The sequence below is a fragment of the Cetorhinus maximus genome, chromosome 34, assembly GCF_964194155.1.
Source record: "Cetorhinus maximus chromosome 34, sCetMax3.hap1.1, whole genome shotgun sequence".
Classification (NCBI taxonomy): Eukaryota; Metazoa; Chordata; class Chondrichthyes; order Lamniformes; family Cetorhinidae; genus Cetorhinus; species Cetorhinus maximus.
In genome coordinates this window covers 5,730,336-5,750,825 of record NC_135912.1, presented here as the reverse complement: position 1 = coordinate 5,750,825, position 20,490 = coordinate 5,730,336, and the positions used below count along the sequence as shown (strand labels likewise).

The window sequence follows — 20,490 nt, the reverse complement described above, 5'->3', positions numbered from 1 at the left end:
AATTATCTCCCAAACAACGACACTGCAAAATCGATCATCCATTCAGTTATGTCACTGCTGGGTGGGGGACGTTGCCCTGTGTAAATTGGCTGCCAGCTCTTCTACAACAGAGGCTGCTCTTCCCTCTCTCCCCCAGTGGGACTCTAGCCTCCCCACCCAGGGCTTCACTCAAGCCGCTTACCTGTCACCATCACCGTGCGGATACACGCTCTCTTCAGCTCACTGAGGATGGGGACAGAACGTGGTTTAAGCTTGTTCTGCATCATTATCAGTCCCAGGAACTCCATGCTGCCCTCGATCACAGCCCTGCAGAAAGAACGCCATTGTCGATTTAAGCTCATTGCCCCAGGCCGACAGTGCTCGAAATACCTTATGGGGTGTTCGACTGGGAGGGTCTAGAACAGGAGAGCTAAAGATCAACAGCTTTGCTGTGAGGCGACTATTTGAGTTAAAGTGGTCACCAAGAGGCCTAATCAACCAGCCGGCAGATTGGGAACGCCGCGAAGGAGGCTCGGAGTGCCTGGGAGCGCCGGGAATGAAGAAACTCATCCCGTGTGCGGCTGAGGTTGTACGGAGAGCACCATTTGCTGCTGTAACGCTGGCTTTTATCACTGAGGATAGTTTAGGAATCACTCAACAGGCTCCGTTGATAAACGTGTGGATGAGGCACTGACCAGACCGCAGACTGTCTCCAGTTTAATCCCCGGACTGTACAAAACGAACTGGGGTGGGCATGGGGGTGCTAGGAGTCCCCTCAGACATCCTGGGCTGGGGAAGAGGGCCCCATGGGGAAATTAGGAGTCAGGGTTAATTCAGGGTATCCAGTCCTGGTCTAGTGGTTCTGGCTGGAAGTACGTGAACGGGAATAAAGACTCGCGTTTATCCAGAACTTATCACGCGCACTGGACGTCTCAAAGCCCTTTACAGTCAATGAAGTTTTTTTGGTATGTAGTCACTGTTTTAAATGCAGGAAACGCTACGTTAGCTGAGCTGTGATGCTATACTTGGCCATGCTCATATGTGCCTAACAATCAATAGGGCCCCGGTACTAGTGCAGCACCAACATTTAAGAAGTTCGACACCATCCAGGACAAATCAGCCCACTTGACTGGCACCCGATCCACCACCTTAAATATTCACTCCCTCCACCACCGATGCACAGTAGCAGCAGCAGTGTGTGTACCATCTACAAGATGCACTGCAGCAACTCACCGAGGCCCCTTCGACAGCACCTTGCAAACCCACAACCTCTGCCATCTAGAAGGACAAGGGCAGCAGACACATGGGGACACCACCACCTGCAAGTTCCCCCTCAAGTCACTGACCATTCTGACTTGGAAATATATCACTAAATTGTCGCTGGGTCAAAATCCTGGAACCCCCTCCCTAACAGCACTGTGGGTGTAACTACACCACATGGACTGCAGCGGTTCAAGAAGGCAGCTCACCACCACCTTCTCAAGGGGCAATTAGGGATGGGCAATAAATGCTGGCCTAGCCAGCGAAGCCCACATCTCATGAACAAATATGAAACAAAACAGACTGCAGCGTAGAGTAAGAAAGCTGGGTGGGGATTGGATTTCTTCATTTCTCTACTCGCTGACCAACATAGGATGCCAATCAGGCAACGCCTCAATTTCAAAACCTCATCCTTGTTTCCAAATCCCTCCACAGCCTTGCCTCCCCTCACCCCCCACCCCCCACCACCACCAACTCTGTAACCTCCTCCAGCCCTCCGAGGTCTCTGCACTCCTCCAATTCTGGCCCCCTTCACCCCACCCCCCCCATACCCCAACCCCGATTTTAATCACTGCACCATTGGGCGGCCGTGCCTTCAGCTGCCTGGGTCCTAAGCTCATCCCTAAACCTCTCCACCTCACCCTCCTCTTTGAAGTTGCTCCTTCCAGTCTGCCTCTCTGACCATAGTTTTGGTCGCCAGTCCTAATATCCCCTGGCGTTGCCCATTGTTACCTGTTAACGCTCTGCACCTTGTGCCAGGTAAGTTTTGCCTCCAGCTTGCGGTGAGCCAGTGCGATTACCCTCAGACCCTGCTGCGTGTACTTCTCTAAAACCTCAGAGAAATTCTCCGGAACTGTCACAAAAAAAAAAGAGAGAAGCCACGGGTCAGTCACAGCCACAGTTAAATCAATTCTTGCCTTTTCTGGGACCTACTCAACATCGGGACTAGACGTCTCCTGTCTGGGATGGCAAAGCAGCAGGGAGATTACTGTCACAGAACAGTCCGGGGAGAGTTTAACTCAATGCGGCAATGGGTACGCAGGTCGGGAGCTGCCACAGCTCCTGACCCCATAAGCGCCTCAATCACCAAATCATCTCCTTCCAACTCGGTAACATCACCATCCATCTCCTGCTCAAACCTTCAGTCACGCTCTTGCTAAAGGTACGAGAGGGCATAGATTTAAAGCAATTAGTTTTTTAAAAAAAGCAATAATGATATAAGGGAAAACTTTTTCACGCGGCTAGGGTCTGGAATGCTCTGCTTCAGTGTGCGTTGGAGGCAGGTTCAGTTGAAGCAGTCAAAGGGGAACTAGGGTTAGCTGAAGAGGAAGAGTAGGCAGGGTTACGGGGAGAATGGAACTAGGTGAGTCACTCATTGGGAGAGCCAGTGCAGACACGATGGGCCAAATGGCCTCCTTCTGCATCATACCAATTCTGTATCTGCGATGATCGCCTCAGCCACTCCCTATTGTAGTGAATCCCCATTCTCACTACTGTCTGGGTGACAAAGGTCCCTACTGGATTTATTAGTGACAATCTTATATTTATGGCTCCTGGCTTTGGACTCCCCCACAAGGGGAAACATATTCTCTACGTCTAATTTTAAAGACCTCTATCAGGTCACACCCCAGCCCTCTCCTTTAGAGAGAGAAGAGCCCCAGCCTGTTCACTCTTTTCCCGATAGTTATAACCTCTCAGTTCTGGTATCATTTATGCAACATGCACTGTCAAACACTCACTCCCGCTCTCTCAAATCACACACAGGCATGCACGTATATGCAAACCATCCCACCCGAACCCTCGTAACTCCCAGCTGGTTAGTGGGTGGGTAGGAAGGGGAGCTCCAGACCCACCTGTCTCCTTTTTACACAGGCTGGCCACCGTCTCGGGTGCCCCCTTCATGTAGGCAGTCAGCCGCCTCTCGCCGAGGGTTCGGGTTACCACACTCATGCGTTGAAGGGCAGAGGAGAAGGGGAACTGGCTGATGATGCCGATCTCGTAGGAATTCTGGAGGGAAGCAAGAAAGAAAATAGATGTTAAAGGTGGTCAGGGATACAGGCAGGAACTAACCACAGCGTATCATACCAACAATACTCGCCTCAAAACCATGAAGTGAAAGCACTGTTGGTTGTGAAGGCTAACTAGGCAGCCATTTTATGAGCAGTAAGATCCCACCACAGGCCAACCTGATGAATGGCCAGTTAACGTGCCTCTTGCCCTTGGTGGTGTTGGTCAAGGCAGGAATGTTGCCTGGGAGAGCTCCCTGCTCCACTTCTTGGGATATTCAGACACCAGCCCCACCTGAGAAAACACAGAGGGTCGGAGCACCATCTTGTCTGAAGTCCAGAGTCCCTCTTGGCAAATCTGGTTCACTAGTGGTTCCCCCATCCTTGTCATTGATGAGACAGCCACAGTCATCATGGCCCGGTGTTGTACAGCTCCCCTCCCTGCCGTCTGTCACCTGTCTCCCCACCTTCAAGATCTCATCTCTTCCATCCAATTTTCAATTAACTCCTTATACTTGACAACCCCCTTTTTGGGGGGGTGGGGGTGGGGGGTGAAGGTTCGGGGGCGCGGGCAGGGGGAGCTATGGGAAGTCATGTATATTCCATCATGAACTTGACCCTCCTTATCTCTGTAACCTTCTCCAGCCCTCTGACATATCTGTTCTCCTCCATTTCTGACCTCTTGAGCATCCACAATTTTAATTGTTGCACCCTTCAAGGGCAGTTAGAGATGGGCAACTAATGCTGGCCTTGCCAGCAACATCCACATCCCATAAAAGAAGGAAAAAAAAAAACCTGGCGGCCATGACTTCAGCTGTCTGGACCCTAAGCTCTGGAAATTTTTTTTTATTCATTCACGGGATGTGGGCTTCGCTGGCTGGGCCAGCATTTATTGCCCATCCCCAGTTGCCCTTGAGAAGGTGGGGGTGAGCTGCCTTCTTGAGCCGCTGCAGTCCATGTGGTGTAGGTACACCCACAGTGCTGTTAGGGAGGGAGTTCCAGGGTTTTGACCCAGCAACAGTGAAGGAACGGCCGATATATTTCCAAGTCAGGGTGGTGAGTGACTTGGAGGGGAACCTCCAGGTGGTGATGTTCCCATGTGTCTGCCGCCCTTGTCCTTCTAGGTGATAGTGGTCGTGGGTTTGGAAGGTGCTGTCTAAGGAGTCTTGGTGAGTTCCTGCAGTGCATCTTGTAGATGGTACACACACTGCTGCTACTGTGCGTCAGTGGTGGAAGGAGTGAATGTTTGTGGATGGGGTGCCAATCAAGTGGGGCTGCTTTGTCCTGGACGGTGTTGAGCTTCTTGAGTTTTGTTGAGTGTTCTCTCCTTAAAAACCTCTCCACCTCTCTCCCCTGCTTTAAGACACTCCTTAAAATCCAACTCTTCGGCCACGCTTTTGGTCATCTGTCCCAGTGTCTCCTTAGGTTAAATTTTCTGCTTGATTAACACCTCCCAAGGAAGTTTTACTATGTAAATCATTAAATTCAAGTTATTATTGTAAAGACGCTTATTGCAAAATCAGACATGAGAGAGCCTGGAGCTCGAGAAATGTCTTATACTGTGATACCAGCTTCCCACACTGCTACCGCCCCTTCCCATGCAATACTTTCCATGTATGACAGTAATCATCGCTACGATAACTCGCTGCCTCACACACTGCAGGAAGATGTGTTAGGTTGTGCAAGGTGAGGCCTCACATGGTAGAAGAGCAGCTCAGGTTGCTGGAAAGGGGGCAGGGGGGTTGCATGAAATAATGGCAGCAGGTCTTGCCTACACACAGGAGGACTGAGGTGGGTGGGGAGGGTGGGGGGGGTTGATTTGGAGAGAAGGGGTGCTGGTAAAGAGGTGCAGGGAGGCACTCGTGGCGTGAACTGTCACCCCACCCGCTCAAAACTGGCAGAGAAAGTACCTGGCAGAAACAGACCTGCGGGAGAGGGTGCTGTACTCACCATCAGCTCCTGGAGCTCCTGCAGAGGAAGAGGGGGGGGTAAAAAATAAAGCATGTCAGCACGAAGGTGGGAACAAATCATTAAGTCAGCCCCCCCCCACCCCACCTCCCTACCCCCACCCCACCCCCAACGCACCTCCCCACCCCCACCCTCCCCAACCTACCTCCGCACCCCCACCCCAACCCAACCCTCCAAACCCCAACCCCCACCCACCCACCCCACCCAGTGGAGTTGCGAAAGGATAATTGAGTACATGCAGAAATAATTCAAACAATTCTGCGCCCCTCACTCACCAATGGCCCCTTTTTTATACCTTGCTACAGGTGCTGTTTATGGTGCATTATATACAGTCTGCCCCTCTCCCCATCACTTTCCAGCAAAGTCAGCAAGAAAAATAAATCTTCCACCCACGGTCGAGGGAGTCTAGTGATCTCCGAGTCAGCTCGGATCACCTTTTTCCCCTGTACCGGATAGTAGCTAGCTTCTATTAGTTTACCCCTCAAGCCTTCCCTTTTCTAAAGGGAAAGAGCACCAGCTTTTTCACTTCTCCCTCTCAGCTCTTGTATCATCCTTGTGAATTTTCATGTGCACCTTCTCTGAGACATCACCTGGATTGGTGGGTAGTGTGCAGACCCCAATGGTTATCCTCCAGGCAAGACTAGATTGTACTTTCTGTTGGTTTAATGACATTGACTTATCTCTGGCGTCCGAACCTATATAATTTGGATTCATCTACTCAGTTGGTTGAACAGAGGTCAGTAGGGTCTTTGAGGTGGGGCTGGATAACCCGGCAGTGACACTGTTCCCCTGGGAATGGGGTTCCTGGGAGAAGGGGTCCACGCCATTTTTACCCTCCTTGCAATGCATTCTGAGCCCTTGCACTTGGAATCACAGAATCGTCACAGTGTCGAAGGAGGCCATTCAGCCCACTGTGTCTGCGCCAGCTCTCTTGAGCATTTTAACTTAGCATCAATCTCCTGCCCACTCCCCGTACCCTTGCACATTGTTTCTATTTAGATAATCATCCAATGCCCTCTTGAATGCCTCAATGGAACCTGCCTCCACCACACTTCCAGGCAGTACGTTCCAAACCCTAGTTACCCGCTGTGTGAAAAAGTTTTTTTCTCATCTCGCATTTGCTCCTTTTACACAACATTTGAAAACTGTGCCCTCTGGTTCTTGATCCGTTTATGAACGAAAACAGTTTCTCCCTATCTACTTTCCTCACAAGGCTGTTGTGTGGCACTGCATCGAAGGCCTTTTGGAAGTCCAAATACGCCACATCAAGGACCTTGCCCTCGTCAACCATCTCTGTTACCTCTTCGAAAAACTCCAGCAAATTAAAGACGATTCTCCTTTAACAAATCCATGCCGACTTTTCCCAAATCAATCCAAGTTTTGCCACGTGACTATTAATTCTATCCTGAATAACTGCTTCTAGAAGTTTCCCCACCACCCAAGTTAAACCGACTGGCCTGTAATCGCAGGGCAGATCTTTACAACCATTTTTTTTTTGAACAACTCCCAGTGCGTTCCATTCTCGACCACGAGCCCGGGCTTTTCCAAGTCCCCCCCTCTCCCGCCAACCCTCACCCCACCCCACCCCACCCCACCTACCATGTCAGCATCCCCACAGCTGGGTATCGCAGAGGTAGTTTGATGTGGTGGATGCACGACAGTGGGCATGATCTGATCATGTAGTGCTGTCTCCTCGGCGGTGGGCTCTTCCAGAATCTACAGAGGGGAAAGGAAAGGTGACCAAAATTAAGGGAGGGCGAGGAGGGAGGAACACCTTTTCCCTGTAGGGAGGATCAGGATGGAAAGCCATGGGCCACTAGATCTTACCTCAACAGTGCCTTGCACTTATAACATTTTAAAACATCCCAAGATGTTCCACAGCAACATGATCAGAGAAAGATATTTGCGACCGAGCCACATAAGGAGATAAGACCATAAGACCATAAGACATAGGAGCAGAAATTAGGCCATTCGGCCCATCGAGTCTGCTCCGCCATTCAATCATGGCTGATAAGTTTCTCAACCCCGTTCTCCCGCCTTCTCCCCGTAACCTTTGATCCCCTTACCAATCAAGAACCTATCTATCTCGGTCTTAAATACACTCAATGACCTGGCCTCCACAGCCTTCTGTGGCAATGAATTCCATCGATTCACCACTCTCTGGCTAAAGAAGTTTCTCCTCATCTCTGTTCTAAAAGGTCTTCCCTTTACTCTGAGGCTGTGCTCTCGGGTCCTAGTGTCTCCTACTAATGGAAACATCTTCCCCACGTCCACTCTATCCAGGCCTTTCAGTATTCTGTAAGTTTCATGTAGAGATGTTAAGGACTGGTGACCAAAATCTTGGTCAAAGGTTTTAAGGAACGTCTTAAAGGGAGGAGAGGGAGGGGCTTGGCAGGGAATTATGGAGCTTAGGGTCCAGGCAGTTGAAGGGATGCTCAACATGCCAGAACTAGAGGAGTGCAGAGATCTTGGAGGGTTGTAGGGCTGAAGGGGTTACAGAGATAGGGAGGGGGCAAGACTAAGGAGAGATCTGGAAACAAGAATGGGAATTTTTAAATTGAGGCGTTGCCAAACCGGGAGCCAATGTAGATCACCGAGCACGGGGGTGAAGGGAACTGGACGTGAGTTAGGGTGTGTATGGCAGAGTTTTGGATGACTTCAGGCAGGGGTGGAGGGGGGCACTCACCCAGCCAGTCGCCTCAAACATCTTATAGTCCAGGGGGTCTCCAGAAATCTTCCCTTCGATGTTCGTCAGAGTGTGGCAGGTTGCCATGGCAGCAATGAAGTAGGACCGTGTAAGAGTCTGGCTGGTGACCTCACGCTCCAGGGAGAGAAACCTGCAGAGAGGAAAAGAGAGGGAGGTGGGGGAAAGAGAGAGGGGACAAGGGGAAGGGAAGGAGAAAGAGAGAGAGACAGAGAGAGACACAAGTGAGAGGTGGTACTCGCAAGGGCTGAGTTAGGGTGGGAGCTCCTCAGGGGCGAAAGTGGCTGGACATAGTGACACAGGCCCTGGCCCCGGACACAGATGATTTGGGTAGTCTCTCCGTCAATCTTCCCCGTGAATGACTGGGATTGAATTTACACAGAGAATTTATACCACCTAACTGTCCTACACCCAATAAGCTAACAAGAAACAGGGCAGGCACCTAGGGCCTTAAGTTTTTGGAACGCAAATAACCCAGCTCTTATCGGGAGACTCTGCTGAAGTTTCAGTCCGGAGTTTAGGAATTTTCAAGTTCTGCCTCTGCCACCAGCTCATCGGATGTCAAGAGGTGTCAGTAATCACCAAGTCCTGCTCCTGTCCACTGGCTGACAGTGAGGTCGATAATTGCTAAGACTCACCCCCGCCCCCAACTCAGAATTATGAGTAGGTCTTAAATTGGACAGCTTTTTTCCAAACAGCTAGCGATAGGCCAAATGGTCCTCCTGTGCTGCAGGATTTAATCATCCTTTCACGGCCGCAGTTCGCAAATGAATTGAATTGTGTCTCACAATTTTCCCCTCGTGGGATCCGAACTCGGGACCACTAGGCTGCTAGTCCAATTCCGTACGCACTATGCTGCTATACAGGTAAGAGGATTCAGGCTTGAGTGGGGGTGGGGGCAGCAGTACCTAACCCACATGGCACCTGGGCCAGTTACAACCAAGCCATAAACATAGGAACATATCACAGGATCGTTAGTGTAGAAGGAGGCCATTCAGCCCATCGTGTCTACACCGGCTCTCTGAGCATTTTAACTTAGTGCCAATCTCCTGCCCACTCCCCGTAACCCTGCACATTGTTTCTATTTAAATAATCATCCAATGCCCTCTTGAATGCCTCAATTGAACCTGCCTCCCTCACACTTCCAGGCAGTGCATTCCAAACCATGCCTCTTGCCTCTATGTGTAAAGCCCCTTTTTGATCCCTGCTCCTCCTTTTACCCCCCTTTCACTATTGATGTGCTTATAGAATACTTTGGGATTTCCTTTTATGTTAGCTGCCAGTCTTTTCTCACAATCCCTATGTGCTTTGTCACATCCCTTCTGAACCTTCTGTATTCAGCTTGGTTCTCAATTGTATTTGCTACCTGACACCTGTCGTAAGCACACTTTTTCTCCTTTAACTAAGTTTCTATCTCCTCTGTCATCCAGGGAGCTCTTGGATTTGTTTGTCCTACCTTGCCCTTTCGAGGGAACATATCTTGACTGTGCCCAAACCATCTCCACTATGAAGGTAGCCCATTGCTCAGCCACCGTTTTGCCCACCAAGCTTTGGTTCCAGTCTATCCAGCCCAGCTCTGTTCTGGCCCCATTGAAGTCCGCTCTCTGCCAGTTGACTATTCTTACTCTGGATTGACCAATGTCATTTTCCACTGTCGTCCTAAACCTTACAATACAATGATCACTGTCCCCTAAATGTTCCTCCACTGTCACTTGATCTGTTTGGCCCAATTTGTTCCCAAGAACCAGGTCTAGCAGTGCCTCCTTTCTTGTTGTACTGGGCACATACTGCTGTAGGAAATTCTCCTGAACGCAATCTAGGAATGCTTGTCCCTCACTGCCCCTTACACTACCACAATCCCAATCTATACACAATAAAAATCTGGACTTAAAAGTCTAATGATGACCATGAAACGATTGCCGATTGTTGTAAAAACCCATCTAAGTGTCCTTTAGGGAAGGAAACCTGCCATCCTTACCTGGTCTGGCCTACATGTGACTCCAGACCCACACAGCAATGTGATTGATTCTTAAATAAATGCCCTGTGAACAAGGGCAATTAGGGATGGGCAATAAATGCTGGCCTAGCCAGTGACGCCCATATCCCAGGAATGAATATTAAAACAAATACGGGTAATTAAAGTCCCCCATTATAACTACTCTACGATGTTTACGCCTCTCTGTAATTTCCTTGCAGGTTTGTTCCTCTATATCCTTCCCAATCGCTGGTGGTCTGTATATTATACCGAGCAATGAAATTGCCCCCTTCTTATTCCTTAGCTCCAACCAAACCGATCCTGTCTTTGAATCTTCTGACACATCCTCTTTCTCCAGTACTGCAATACTCTCCTTAACCAAAAACGCCACCTCTCCTCCTTTGTTCCCTTTCCCATCTTTTCTGGACACCTTGTAACAGGAAAATTTAGCACCCAGATCTGCCCTTCCTTCAGCCAGGTCTCTGTTACCGCCACAACATCATAATCCTACAGGGCAATCTGTGCCTTTAACTCCCCAATTTCATTAACTATACTCCGTGCATTCACATACAGGCAGTGTAACCCTGATTTAGACTTCATTACCTGCTCCCTTACTCCGACTCCATCTATTAACTTAGTATTCTCTATTTTAGTGCTATCTGCCCCCCCAACAGCACTGGCAAAACGACCTGCAGGGAATTCAGCCCCGGCTCTGTTCAGATGCAACCCACCTGGCTTGTACAGGTGCCACCTGCCCCCAGGGTCAGTCCCGGTGTCCCAGGAATCTAAAGCCCTCCCTCCTGCACCATCTTTCTAGCCACACGTTCATCTGTCTTATCTTCCTATTTCTGTACTCACTGGCACGTGGCACTGGTTGTAATCCGGAGATTACTACTTTGGAGATCCTGCTTGCTAATTTACTACCTAGCTAACTAAATTCCGATTGCAGGACCACATCCCCCTTCCTACCTATATCATTAGTACCAATGTGGACCATGAACTCTGGCCGTTCGCCTTCCCCCACAAGGAGGTGTCAGCTGTGGCTCAGTTCATAGCACCCTCGCCTTTGAATCAGAGGGTTGTGGGTTCATGTCCCACTCCCGGAAACCAAGAACTGTGATTGTACTCGAAAGAGTTGCAATCTGTGACTGTTAATAACTCGAAAGAGTTTCCCCCACAAGGAGGTGTCAGCTGTGGCTCAGTTCATAGCACCCTCGCCTTTGAATCAGAGGGTTGTGGGTTCATGTCCCACTCCCGGAAACCAAGAACTGTGATTGTATTCGAAAGAGTTGCAATCTGTGACTGTTGATAACTCGAAAGAGTTCCCCCACAAGAATGTCCTGCAGCCGTTCTGTGACATCCTTGACCCTAGCTCTAGGGAGGCAACAAACCATCCTGGAGTCATGTTGACGGCTGCAGAAAGGCCTGTCTGCTCCCCTAACTAAAGAATCCCCTGTCAGTACTGCCCTGCCACTCTTCTTCCACCCCTCCTGTACAGCCAGGCCATGGCACGGGCTTGGCTCTTGCTGCACTCCTCCAACGATCCACCACCTTCACCGATATCCAGAATGGGGACTCCTGCACTACCCGCCTGTTTCTCTTGGGACTGCCTACCTGCCCCTAAACTTGCGGCCTGAATGCGCTACCCGCGTCGTTCTCTGCCTCATGGACGCACCTCCGACTCCAGCCGCCGCTCAAGCTCGGAAACGCAGAGCTCAAGGTGGTGCTCGAGGAAGCAGGAGGAGGCCATTCAGCCCCTTCCGCCTGCTCCTCCATTCGACTAGATCGAGGCTGATCTTTTAACTCAACACCATTTTCTCTCACTATCCCCATAATCCTTTGATGTCTAGGAATCTATCGATCTCTGCCTTGAACATACTCAATGACTGAGCCTCCGCTGCTCTCTGGAGCAAGCAGATTACTGCAATCCCCATGCATGCACCCACCCCACTTCCTCCAATCGGCACCCCACCCCCCCACCCAACTGCCTACCCCAACACATAAAGATTTGGAGTAGGGGGTTAGCAAACCATTCTTGACCTCACCTGCCGTCCTGTGCTCGGAGAAAGCCCCACATGTCCAGACCATCCTCAGTCAGCGTCCCCGTCTGCCGAACAATAGAAGCAATGTTTCAATAAAAGGGGATATTCGACCATGGGGGGCGTGGTCACAGTCACTAATAAATCCAAAACAGGAATTCAGGAGAAACTTCTTCACCCAGAGAGTGGCGAGAATGTGGAACTCGCTGCCACGGGGAGTGGTTGAGGTGAATAGTGTCAATGCGTTTAAGGGGAAGCTGGGTAAACACATGTGGGGGGGGGGGGAAGAAAGGAATCGAAGGATAGGGTGAGGTGAAGTAAGGGTGGGAGGACGCTCACGTGGAACATAAACAAACGCTGGCACAGGCCAGTGGCCTGTTTCTGCGCTGTTAAGTTCTGCGTGGTTATTAAAGATACAGGCGAGTTAAAGCGGAGATTCGGCCGCCTGAGAGGTGACAGGAAGGTCAGGATGTCATCCTCTGTCTGTACGAGCATAAATCTTTTTACTCTCTGCTCTCCTGAAGGTGCCCCATTCTCACCCAAATTCGATGTTTCTTTCAGGAAACCCAACACTCTGTGGGGTACAGCGCACGAGCAATCTGGGACGTGGCAATGCGGAGAGCGTAGCGTGCTGGCAAGGAACAAGCAGCTTTGAGCCACTGGTTCTCAAAGCTCTCCCGAATCACAGAATCACACAGTGCAGATGAGGCCCTTCGGTCCATCGAGTCTGCACCGACACGTGAGAAACACCAGCTCCGGGCGGGGGGGGTTTTCCCTCACTTCGCCCAGCGAGGCTTGGGCACAATGCCTCACCCAGTCGAACAGCCTCAGGAAGCTGCAGATTAGCAGTTTATCGGGGGAGAGAAGGGAGAGGAGGGGAGGTTCTGCCCTGCCCGAGCCTCCACCCCTTGCCAATGCAGTGATGGCACTGAGTGGGGGGGGAGGGGGTAGAGAGGGGAACATACCAAGGGCGACCCCCCCGCCAACCCCCACCCCGCTATCCCTCCAAACTCCATTCCCCTCTCTCTCTCTTTCCTAGGCAACTGACCTTGTCGAAGCAGACCAGGTTGAGCTGCCCGCAGACGTTGATGCGCTGCGGGCTGATGGAGTAGATGCCCTTCCGCTTGAGGCGGTGCTGCGCGTAGACGATGCCAGCCGTCATGGCAGCCGGGAGGGCGGGCGGCACGGTGATCGTAATGATGTCCAGTGCCTCGACGATGATGCGCTCAGCCTCTTCCTGGGGTCAAGAAGAGGGGAGAAGGTCAGCAAAGGTCACAGAAGCAGCCCACCCCCCACCCTCCAATCATAGCCCAAATACTCAAAGCACCCTCTTAATGGTCAGCCTGGCACAGAGGGCGCAGCCTAAATAGATGCTTAGTGTTACTTAAATATGCAATTAGTTATCACACAGGGTCACATCACAGAGGTCTGACTAGAGATAATATAGTGATGGCTAGTTAATGTGAGGCGCCACCATTTGGCAAGTTTGTTCGTCATATTTGAACAGCCATCTTTGGCGACAAAAGGCTGTGATTATTCTTTCTAGGACGTCCAGCTTCCTGTTACACTCGGATACTGGATATACACAGTGGGCGTTTAGCCTCCCCTCTCCGTTCCCGATACAGAGTCTTCCCCGCTTTTATCCTCCGAAATCTTATCCAAAAGGAAGTAAGTGTGAAGGTGCCACAAGCTGCCTCGTCTTGTGTGTCAGCACTAGCCGGCCTGGTGTGTATTTTCGGTACTGAGTGCAACAGGGGCACTGTTTCTACCCCAACCAGCGTCCCGGTTGAAACAAGTCCCCCCTCAGTCCCAACATCCAGACCATGCCTCGAACCTGAGGTGATGGGGCCAGACGAGTCAAAGAAACGCAACACAGCGGCTCTGGTAAAAAAAAGGGGCAGCGGACTGCGAGACTCCTCCCTCGCCACCACCACCCTCCCCTACACCCCACACCACCACCCCCCCCCCCCCCCCCGCCGCGCGCCCACCTCCCTCCCCGCCCCATGCTCACCCCTTTCAGGGTGCTGCTGATGATGCTGTAGACCATGCCGATCCCCGCCACACACACCAGGCAGAGCAGGAAGCGATACGCGTCGCGGTACAGCTTGAAGTCGGTGGGCTTCGGGTAAAGGATCGAGCAAACCAGCTGCCCTTTCGAAGTGTAGAAGCCTGGGCGGGGAGGAAATGAAGACACAACATTTACGACGACAAAAAAAAAAACCCCAAAACAACAATGGGTTAGGCCAGCGCCAGGCCCCGCGCACCCCTCCCCCACGTACCTGTACGGATGACCACGGCTTTCACCGGCTCGCCGCTGTAAAACCGCGTCTGGATGACGGCCGTACCGCAAAACAGGGTGTGCCGCTTGTGGCTCTCCGGGCTGTACACCTCCTCCTCCTCCTGCTGCACCGTCCCGTTGGCGCAGCGGGCGGGGACCGGAAGGCTGGTCTTCAGGACGGGCACGCTTTCCCCTGGAAGGGGCACGGGGTGGGTGGGGAGGGTGGAGGGAGACACCATTTAAAAAGTAAACTCACGGGTCACAAAGGAAGCCTTAGAAAGGCAGCAATCAACGATAACGTTTGGCTCAAACAAATTGGAGCCCGTGATGTATTTGCCTAGAACCACACGCACACAGCACAGACGGAGACCATTCGGTCCAAAGTGCCCGTGCCAGCTCTTGCCAGACAATTAGTCCCACTGCCCCCTGCTCTTGCCCCTACCGCCCTGCTACCGTTTTCCCCTTTCAAGTATTTATTCAATCCCCGTTTTGAAAAGGTGCGATTGAACCTGCTTCCACTGCCCTTTCAGGAGTGCATTCCAGCTCCCCCTTAACCTTCTCTGCTCCGAGGAGAACAGTCCCAGCTTCTCTAGTCTCTCCGAGGCCCTCGTTCCTGGTGCCATTCTAATAAATATCCTCCCCGCCCCTTTTCAAAACCTTGACATCTTTCCTAGAGTTTGGTGTCCAGAATTGACCACAATGCCAGCTAAGGCCTTAACCAATGACATTTTGGCACAAGCTCCTCAATGTCAGAGACTAGTCCATTCTGGTATCAGTGACGCCTCTGCTGGTTTGGTAGCAGTTCACTGCCCATTACAGACCGGACGCAGCACCTGCTAAGGAGGGGGCTGCAGGGGGTGCAGTGGCTGCCGTTGCAAGAGCACAGTGACAGAGGGCCCCCAGTCACCCAGTCACTCCCTCCCCAGTACTATAACGCTGATCAGTCCTCACCGGTTAACAAGCTCTCGTTGACAACACACGTTCCACTGATCAGCACTGCGTCGCAGGGCATCATCGTGCCATTGGTCGGGATGACGATGACATCCCCGGGTACCAGGTCAGTGGAGAAGATTTCCTCGGTCACTGCAAACAACAGGGGGAATTTAACACCCGAAAGGGCAGCGAATCATGGCACATTTCACACCCCCTTTCGGTCAGGTCAGGGTGGTACTGGCAGAGTCAGACAGAGCGCAAGCAAGCTTGAGCAAAAGGAGAAAGCGCGGAGCAGGCGGGCACGCAATGGAGAGCTCGAGCGGGCGAGAGAGGCAGCACAAAGAGAGACAGAGAGGACGTGCCGCGCGAGAGGCTGACTCACCATTGTTGCTACGGTAAACCCTCACCCGGACCACGTTGTGGGCAGCCACCATGTCGTGCAAGAGGACGTATTGCTGAGGGGGTAAAACAAAGACGTGGCTGAGAAGGTTTCAGACGATGGCTGGGCCAGTTTTACTGCTGGATGGAGGGTGACCGAGATCTCTTACCTTTCTCACAGTGTACAGCGATGTACAGATGGAGAGGACAGACATGAAGACGATGGCAGATGCGTACAGGTAATAATCGTCAAAGGACCAGAGGATCACACTGAAGACTTGGAAAATGTAGAATGGATTCAGCACCTACAGATAATGGGAGGACCACAGCGCAGGTTAGATACAGAGTAAAGCTCCCTCTACACTGTCCCCATCAAACATTCCCAGGACAGGTACAGCACAGGGTTAGATACAGAGTAAAGCTCCCTCTACACTGTCCCCATCAAACACTCCCAGGACAGGTACAGCACGGGGTTAGATACAGAGTAAAGCTTCCTCTACACTGTCTCCATCAAACACTCCCAGGACAGGTACAGCATGGGGTTAGATACAGAGTAAAGCTTCCTCTACACTGTCTCCATCAAACACTCCCAGGACAGGTACAGCACGGGGTTAGATACAGAGTAAAGCTCCCTCTACACTGTCCTCATCAAACACTCCCAGGACAGGTACAGCATGGGGTTAGATACAGAGTAAAGCTTCCTCCACACTGTCCCCATCAAACACTCCCAGGACAGGTACAGCACAGGGTTAGATACAGAGTAAAGCTCCCTCTACACTGTCCCCATCAAACACTCCCAGGTCAGGTACAGCACAGGGTTAGATACAGAGTAAATCTCCCTCTACACTGTCCCCATCAAACACTCCCAGGACAGGTACAGCACGGGGTTAGATACAGAGTAAAGCTCCCTCTACACTGTCCCCGTCAAACACTCCCAGGGCAGGTACAGCACGGGGTTAGATACAGAGTAAAGCTCCCTCTACACTGTCCCCATCAAACACTCCCAGGACAGGTACAGCACGGGGTTAGATGCAGATTATCAAGAAAAGGAAATTGCCACTTAAATGATGGCCATGCCCCTGAGCCCAGGACACCAGGCACTGTCTGCGTAGGATTCAGGTTTTGATCATCCTACACTCCTGCCCTGCTCTGACCCCTTGACCGTTGTGCAAGGCGGCTGCTGGGAATGTCAGATGGTGATCAGAGCTACCCAGCAGCAGCTCAAGGGTCTTGTCCATGAAACAGCACTGCCTGTGAACAAAAGTCACCTCTTGCTCTCCCTCCCTCCTGCGTCGTGCTAACCAGCCAGCTGTGGCCCCCACGGGGGTCAAGGTTTCGTTACCCGGAGCCTTACCTCCTTCACCAGGAGCCGAGGGATTGAAGGCACTTTCACGTCAATTTGATTCTCTCCGTAAAAGAGTTTCCTGCGGAGGGAGAACAATTGAGAGGCTGGAGACAAACCTACACGCCCACAGAGAGAACACGCCACCACCCCCCTCCCCCGCCCCCCCCACCCCCACAACCACCCAGCCAGAACAACTCGCACCCACAAGCCAGAATGAACTCTCCAACCCCCGCCACAGGGAACAATCTGCCCGCATCCTTCACCCCTCCATCCTTGTAAACCAGCATCCCATCTCCAACCCTCGTGTTCCTCTCTGGAGCCCTTGAATGCGTTGCTGCCTCCCAATCCGTGCCCGTCTTTCCTGGAACTCCCTCCAATCAGGTTTCGGCCCCTGCCACAGTAACGAAACAGCTCTTTCCTGAAGTCACAAATGACATCCTACGAGAACGTGACCGGGACTGATAGACTGGGCTTCCCCATCTTTCTCAATCCATCTGCAGCCATTGACACAGCTAAACACACCACCCTCCCCCAACGCCTCTCCACTGTCGTCCAGCTGGGTGGGATATGCTCTCAACTGGTTCCATCCTTACCTATCAGAGAATCACCTTCCAATGGCTTCTCCCTTGTTCCTTGGCGTATCCCAAGGATTTATTTTTAGCCCCCACCTCCCATTTCTCATCTACAAGGTGTCCCTTGGCGACGTCATTCCAAGGCACACTGATGACGCCCAGCTCTGCCTCACCACCACCTCTCTCGACTCCTCCACTGTTGCTAAATTATCAGGCTGCTTATCTGGTATCCAGTACTGGACGAGCAGGAATTTCCTCCAGTTAACTATTGGGAAGACCAAAGATATTGTCTCCTGCCTCATCCTTCTGCCACCCCCCACGAACCGAAGGTCCCCTAAAACCCTACTGCCCTTTCACGTCCCCAAGTCCCATTCCTCGATAGCCTATCTGGAGCTCAGACTCGGCCCGCTCCAGTCCAGGGCAAAATTGACAGCTGAGGAACAACAGAAGCTCTGGAGCGGGTGCAATCCCTGCTGGAATGCTGAATGGCGGCCGAGGCACACTCCGAGCACGGCTGGGAGGGAGAGCGCATGCTGCGGGGTCTCAGGGACGCTGCGATCGCGGGCTATGTTCAAGAGAGGAGAGAAGTCCGATTGCGGTAGCTACAGAGGAACATCCCTGCTACCTGCCACAGGGAAGAACCTTGCAAGGGTTCTCCTCAGTTGCCTCCTCTCAGTGGCCGGAGAGCAACTTCCAGAGTCTCAGTGCAGTTTTCACCCATTGAGAGGCACCACAGGCATGATCTTCACCGCATGGCAAATTCAAGAAAAGTGGAATGAACAGCACCAACCACTGGGCACGGCCTGTTTTGACCACACAAATGCCTTTGACTCTTGTCAACCGCAAAGGCTTATGGAGTATCCTCCTCAAATTTGGCTGTCTTCAGAAATTTGCCACCATCTTCCGCCTACTCCACGATGGAACGCAAGCTGTGGTCCTCACCAATGGAACACCACAGACCCTAACTCGGTGAAGGACGGGGTCAAACAAGGCTGCATCGTTGCACCAAATCGCTTCTCCGTTTTCCTCTACTGCAACACCGCGCCTCGCCGTCAGCAACTTACCCACGGGCGTGGAGATAATCCGCGGAACAGAAACTGTTCAACCTGCACCGCCTTAAATCCAAAACCAAAACCGCTCCAACTTCAGTCATTGGATTTATCAGCCCTCTCAGAGCCTGTCAAACTGTTGTGGAAGCAAGTCATCCTCGAACTCAAGGGCCTGCCTAAGAAGGGGGAGCGCACCAAGTCCCGTTCAGCCATCACCCGTGCTTACTGACCTACACCAGCTCCCAGTTAAACAACACCTTAATTCTAAAATTCTCACCCTTACTTGCAAATCCCTTCCTACCTCCGTAAACACCTCCAACCCTACAACCCTCCGACATCTCTGCACTCCTCCAATTCTGACCCTTGCTGGCCATGTCTTCGGGGCCCAGTTGCTAAGTTGTGGAGTTCTCAACCTAAACATTCCCTCTTTTCTTTTTCTCCGTTTGTCAGTCCTTAAAACCTACCCCTTTGACCAAACGTTTGCACATCTGTCCTAACGCTGCCTTATACGGCTCAGCACAGAATCACACAGTGCAGAGGAGGCCCTTCAGCCCATCGAGTCTGCACCGACAAGTGAGAAACACCTGACCTACCTACCTAATCCCATTTACCAGCACTTGGCCCCATAGCCTTGAAGGTTATGACGTGCCAAGTGCTCATCCAGGTACTTTTTAAAGGATGTGAGGCAACCCGCCTCCACCACCCTCCCAGGCAGCGCATTCCAGACCCTCACCACCCTCTGGGTAAAAAAGTTTTTCCTCACATCCCCCACTAAACCTCCTGCCCCTCACCTTGAACTTGTGTCCCCTTGTGACTGACCCTTCAACTAAGGGGAACAGCTGCTCCCTATCCACCCTGTCCATGCCCCTCATAATCTTGTAGACCTCGATCAGGTCGCCCCTCAGTCTTCTCTGCTCCAACGAAAACAACCCAAGTCCATCCAACCTCTCTCCGTAACTTAAATGTTTCATCCCAGGCAGCATCCAAAGGGATTTTATGTTATTTGGTAGTCGCTTCCGCGAAGCCCCCTAAGCCATGGGAATATATGTCGTTGCAGCGAAGTGAGCATTGCACCCCAACCACACCCCTGAGCCCAGCACACCCCCTCCCCGATCCCCAGGCCTGAGTGCCCCCCCACCACTGTGAGCCCATACCGATAGTCCTTGCTGATTGCAGGCAGCCCGGTGCTGTAACAGGCGTGGAGCGCAGAGCACGGGATCCCCTCCTCCAGCGCGACCAGTCTCTGGAACACCTGACCACGTGGGCTCCACATGTACTTCGTGTTTTGGTGGATGAAATAGCGAACCTGAATGGTGAAGAAAGGAGAGACGGGTGTCAGGGTCCGGGGGTGAGGTGGTGGGGGGGGTCAGAGTATAACTTTTCCCCTGGTCTTTTGCTTTCACTGTTCCTCCCGCCATACCCCGATGGCACTTGGCTCCACGCCTAAGTGGCCCCCTGCGCAGCTAGGCAGGCGTGTCAGTGTGTACTATTGCCATGGGGTGCACCTCAGCTGGGCCCAACATCCCCCCCCCCCCAACGCCCTCCACTGGATAATCACCAGGTTGCAATCTGGAACCGAAAACTTGGCAAAACCCTCCCTCTCCCTGGACCACGGATACAGGGTAAATCGGTCCAGGTCAGCTTACTCCACCTACCAGGCACCTCATGTCCATCCGTCACACCTCCCGCCTACATCCCCGAACCGCAGTGTAGGAGGGCACGGGTTTGAGTAGGAGACAGGTTGATGAGCCTTGCTGTGAAAAAGTGAAGAACAGTGCGTGGGATGGGAGTGAGCTATTGGGCGGGGAGGAGGGGAGGGTCCACAATTTGAAGATTAGGAGGAACAAGAGAAAAAGTTCAGAAGTGCACCGATCGGAGAAAGAATTGTGAGATTTCCAAACTCGAGGGGGGGTCTGAGGGGAATATCCCAGGGTATTTTCCACCACCCCCAGCCTTATTGGTTCTGGGTTTGGATCTGTTATTTTAGCTCTCTTGAGAGATTAC

General features: G+C 52.0%; 1 protein-coding gene across 1 annotated transcript in view; it reads right to left on the bottom strand.

The window, feature by feature from the left end:
• LOC144671800 (polyamine-transporting ATPase 13A3-like) overlaps positions 1–20,490 on the bottom strand; it is a 59,796-nt gene that overhangs the window by 23,989 nt on the left and 15,317 nt on the right. Inside the window, exons 6-20 of the mRNA XM_078533845.1 lie at positions 19,641–19,792; positions 16,875–16,944; positions 15,691–15,825; positions 15,525–15,597; positions 15,161–15,292; positions 14,211–14,402; positions 13,943–14,100; positions 12,980–13,168; positions 11,938–11,999; positions 7,900–8,050; positions 6,813–6,929; positions 5,196–5,213; positions 3,093–3,246; positions 1,972–2,092; positions 182–306 (exon numbers count right to left, since the gene is read on the bottom strand). Coding sequence (XP_078389971.1) covers positions 182–306; positions 1,972–2,092; positions 3,093–3,246; positions 5,196–5,213; positions 6,813–6,929; positions 7,900–8,050; positions 11,938–11,999; positions 12,980–13,168; positions 13,943–14,100; positions 14,211–14,402; positions 15,161–15,292; positions 15,525–15,597; positions 15,691–15,825; positions 16,875–16,944; positions 19,641–19,792 — 1,849 coding nt within the window. The remainder of the gene's footprint in view (positions 1–181; positions 307–1,971; positions 2,093–3,092; positions 3,247–5,195; positions 5,214–6,812; positions 6,930–7,899; positions 8,051–11,937; positions 12,000–12,979; positions 13,169–13,942; positions 14,101–14,210; positions 14,403–15,160; positions 15,293–15,524; positions 15,598–15,690; positions 15,826–16,874; positions 16,945–19,640; positions 19,793–20,490) is intronic.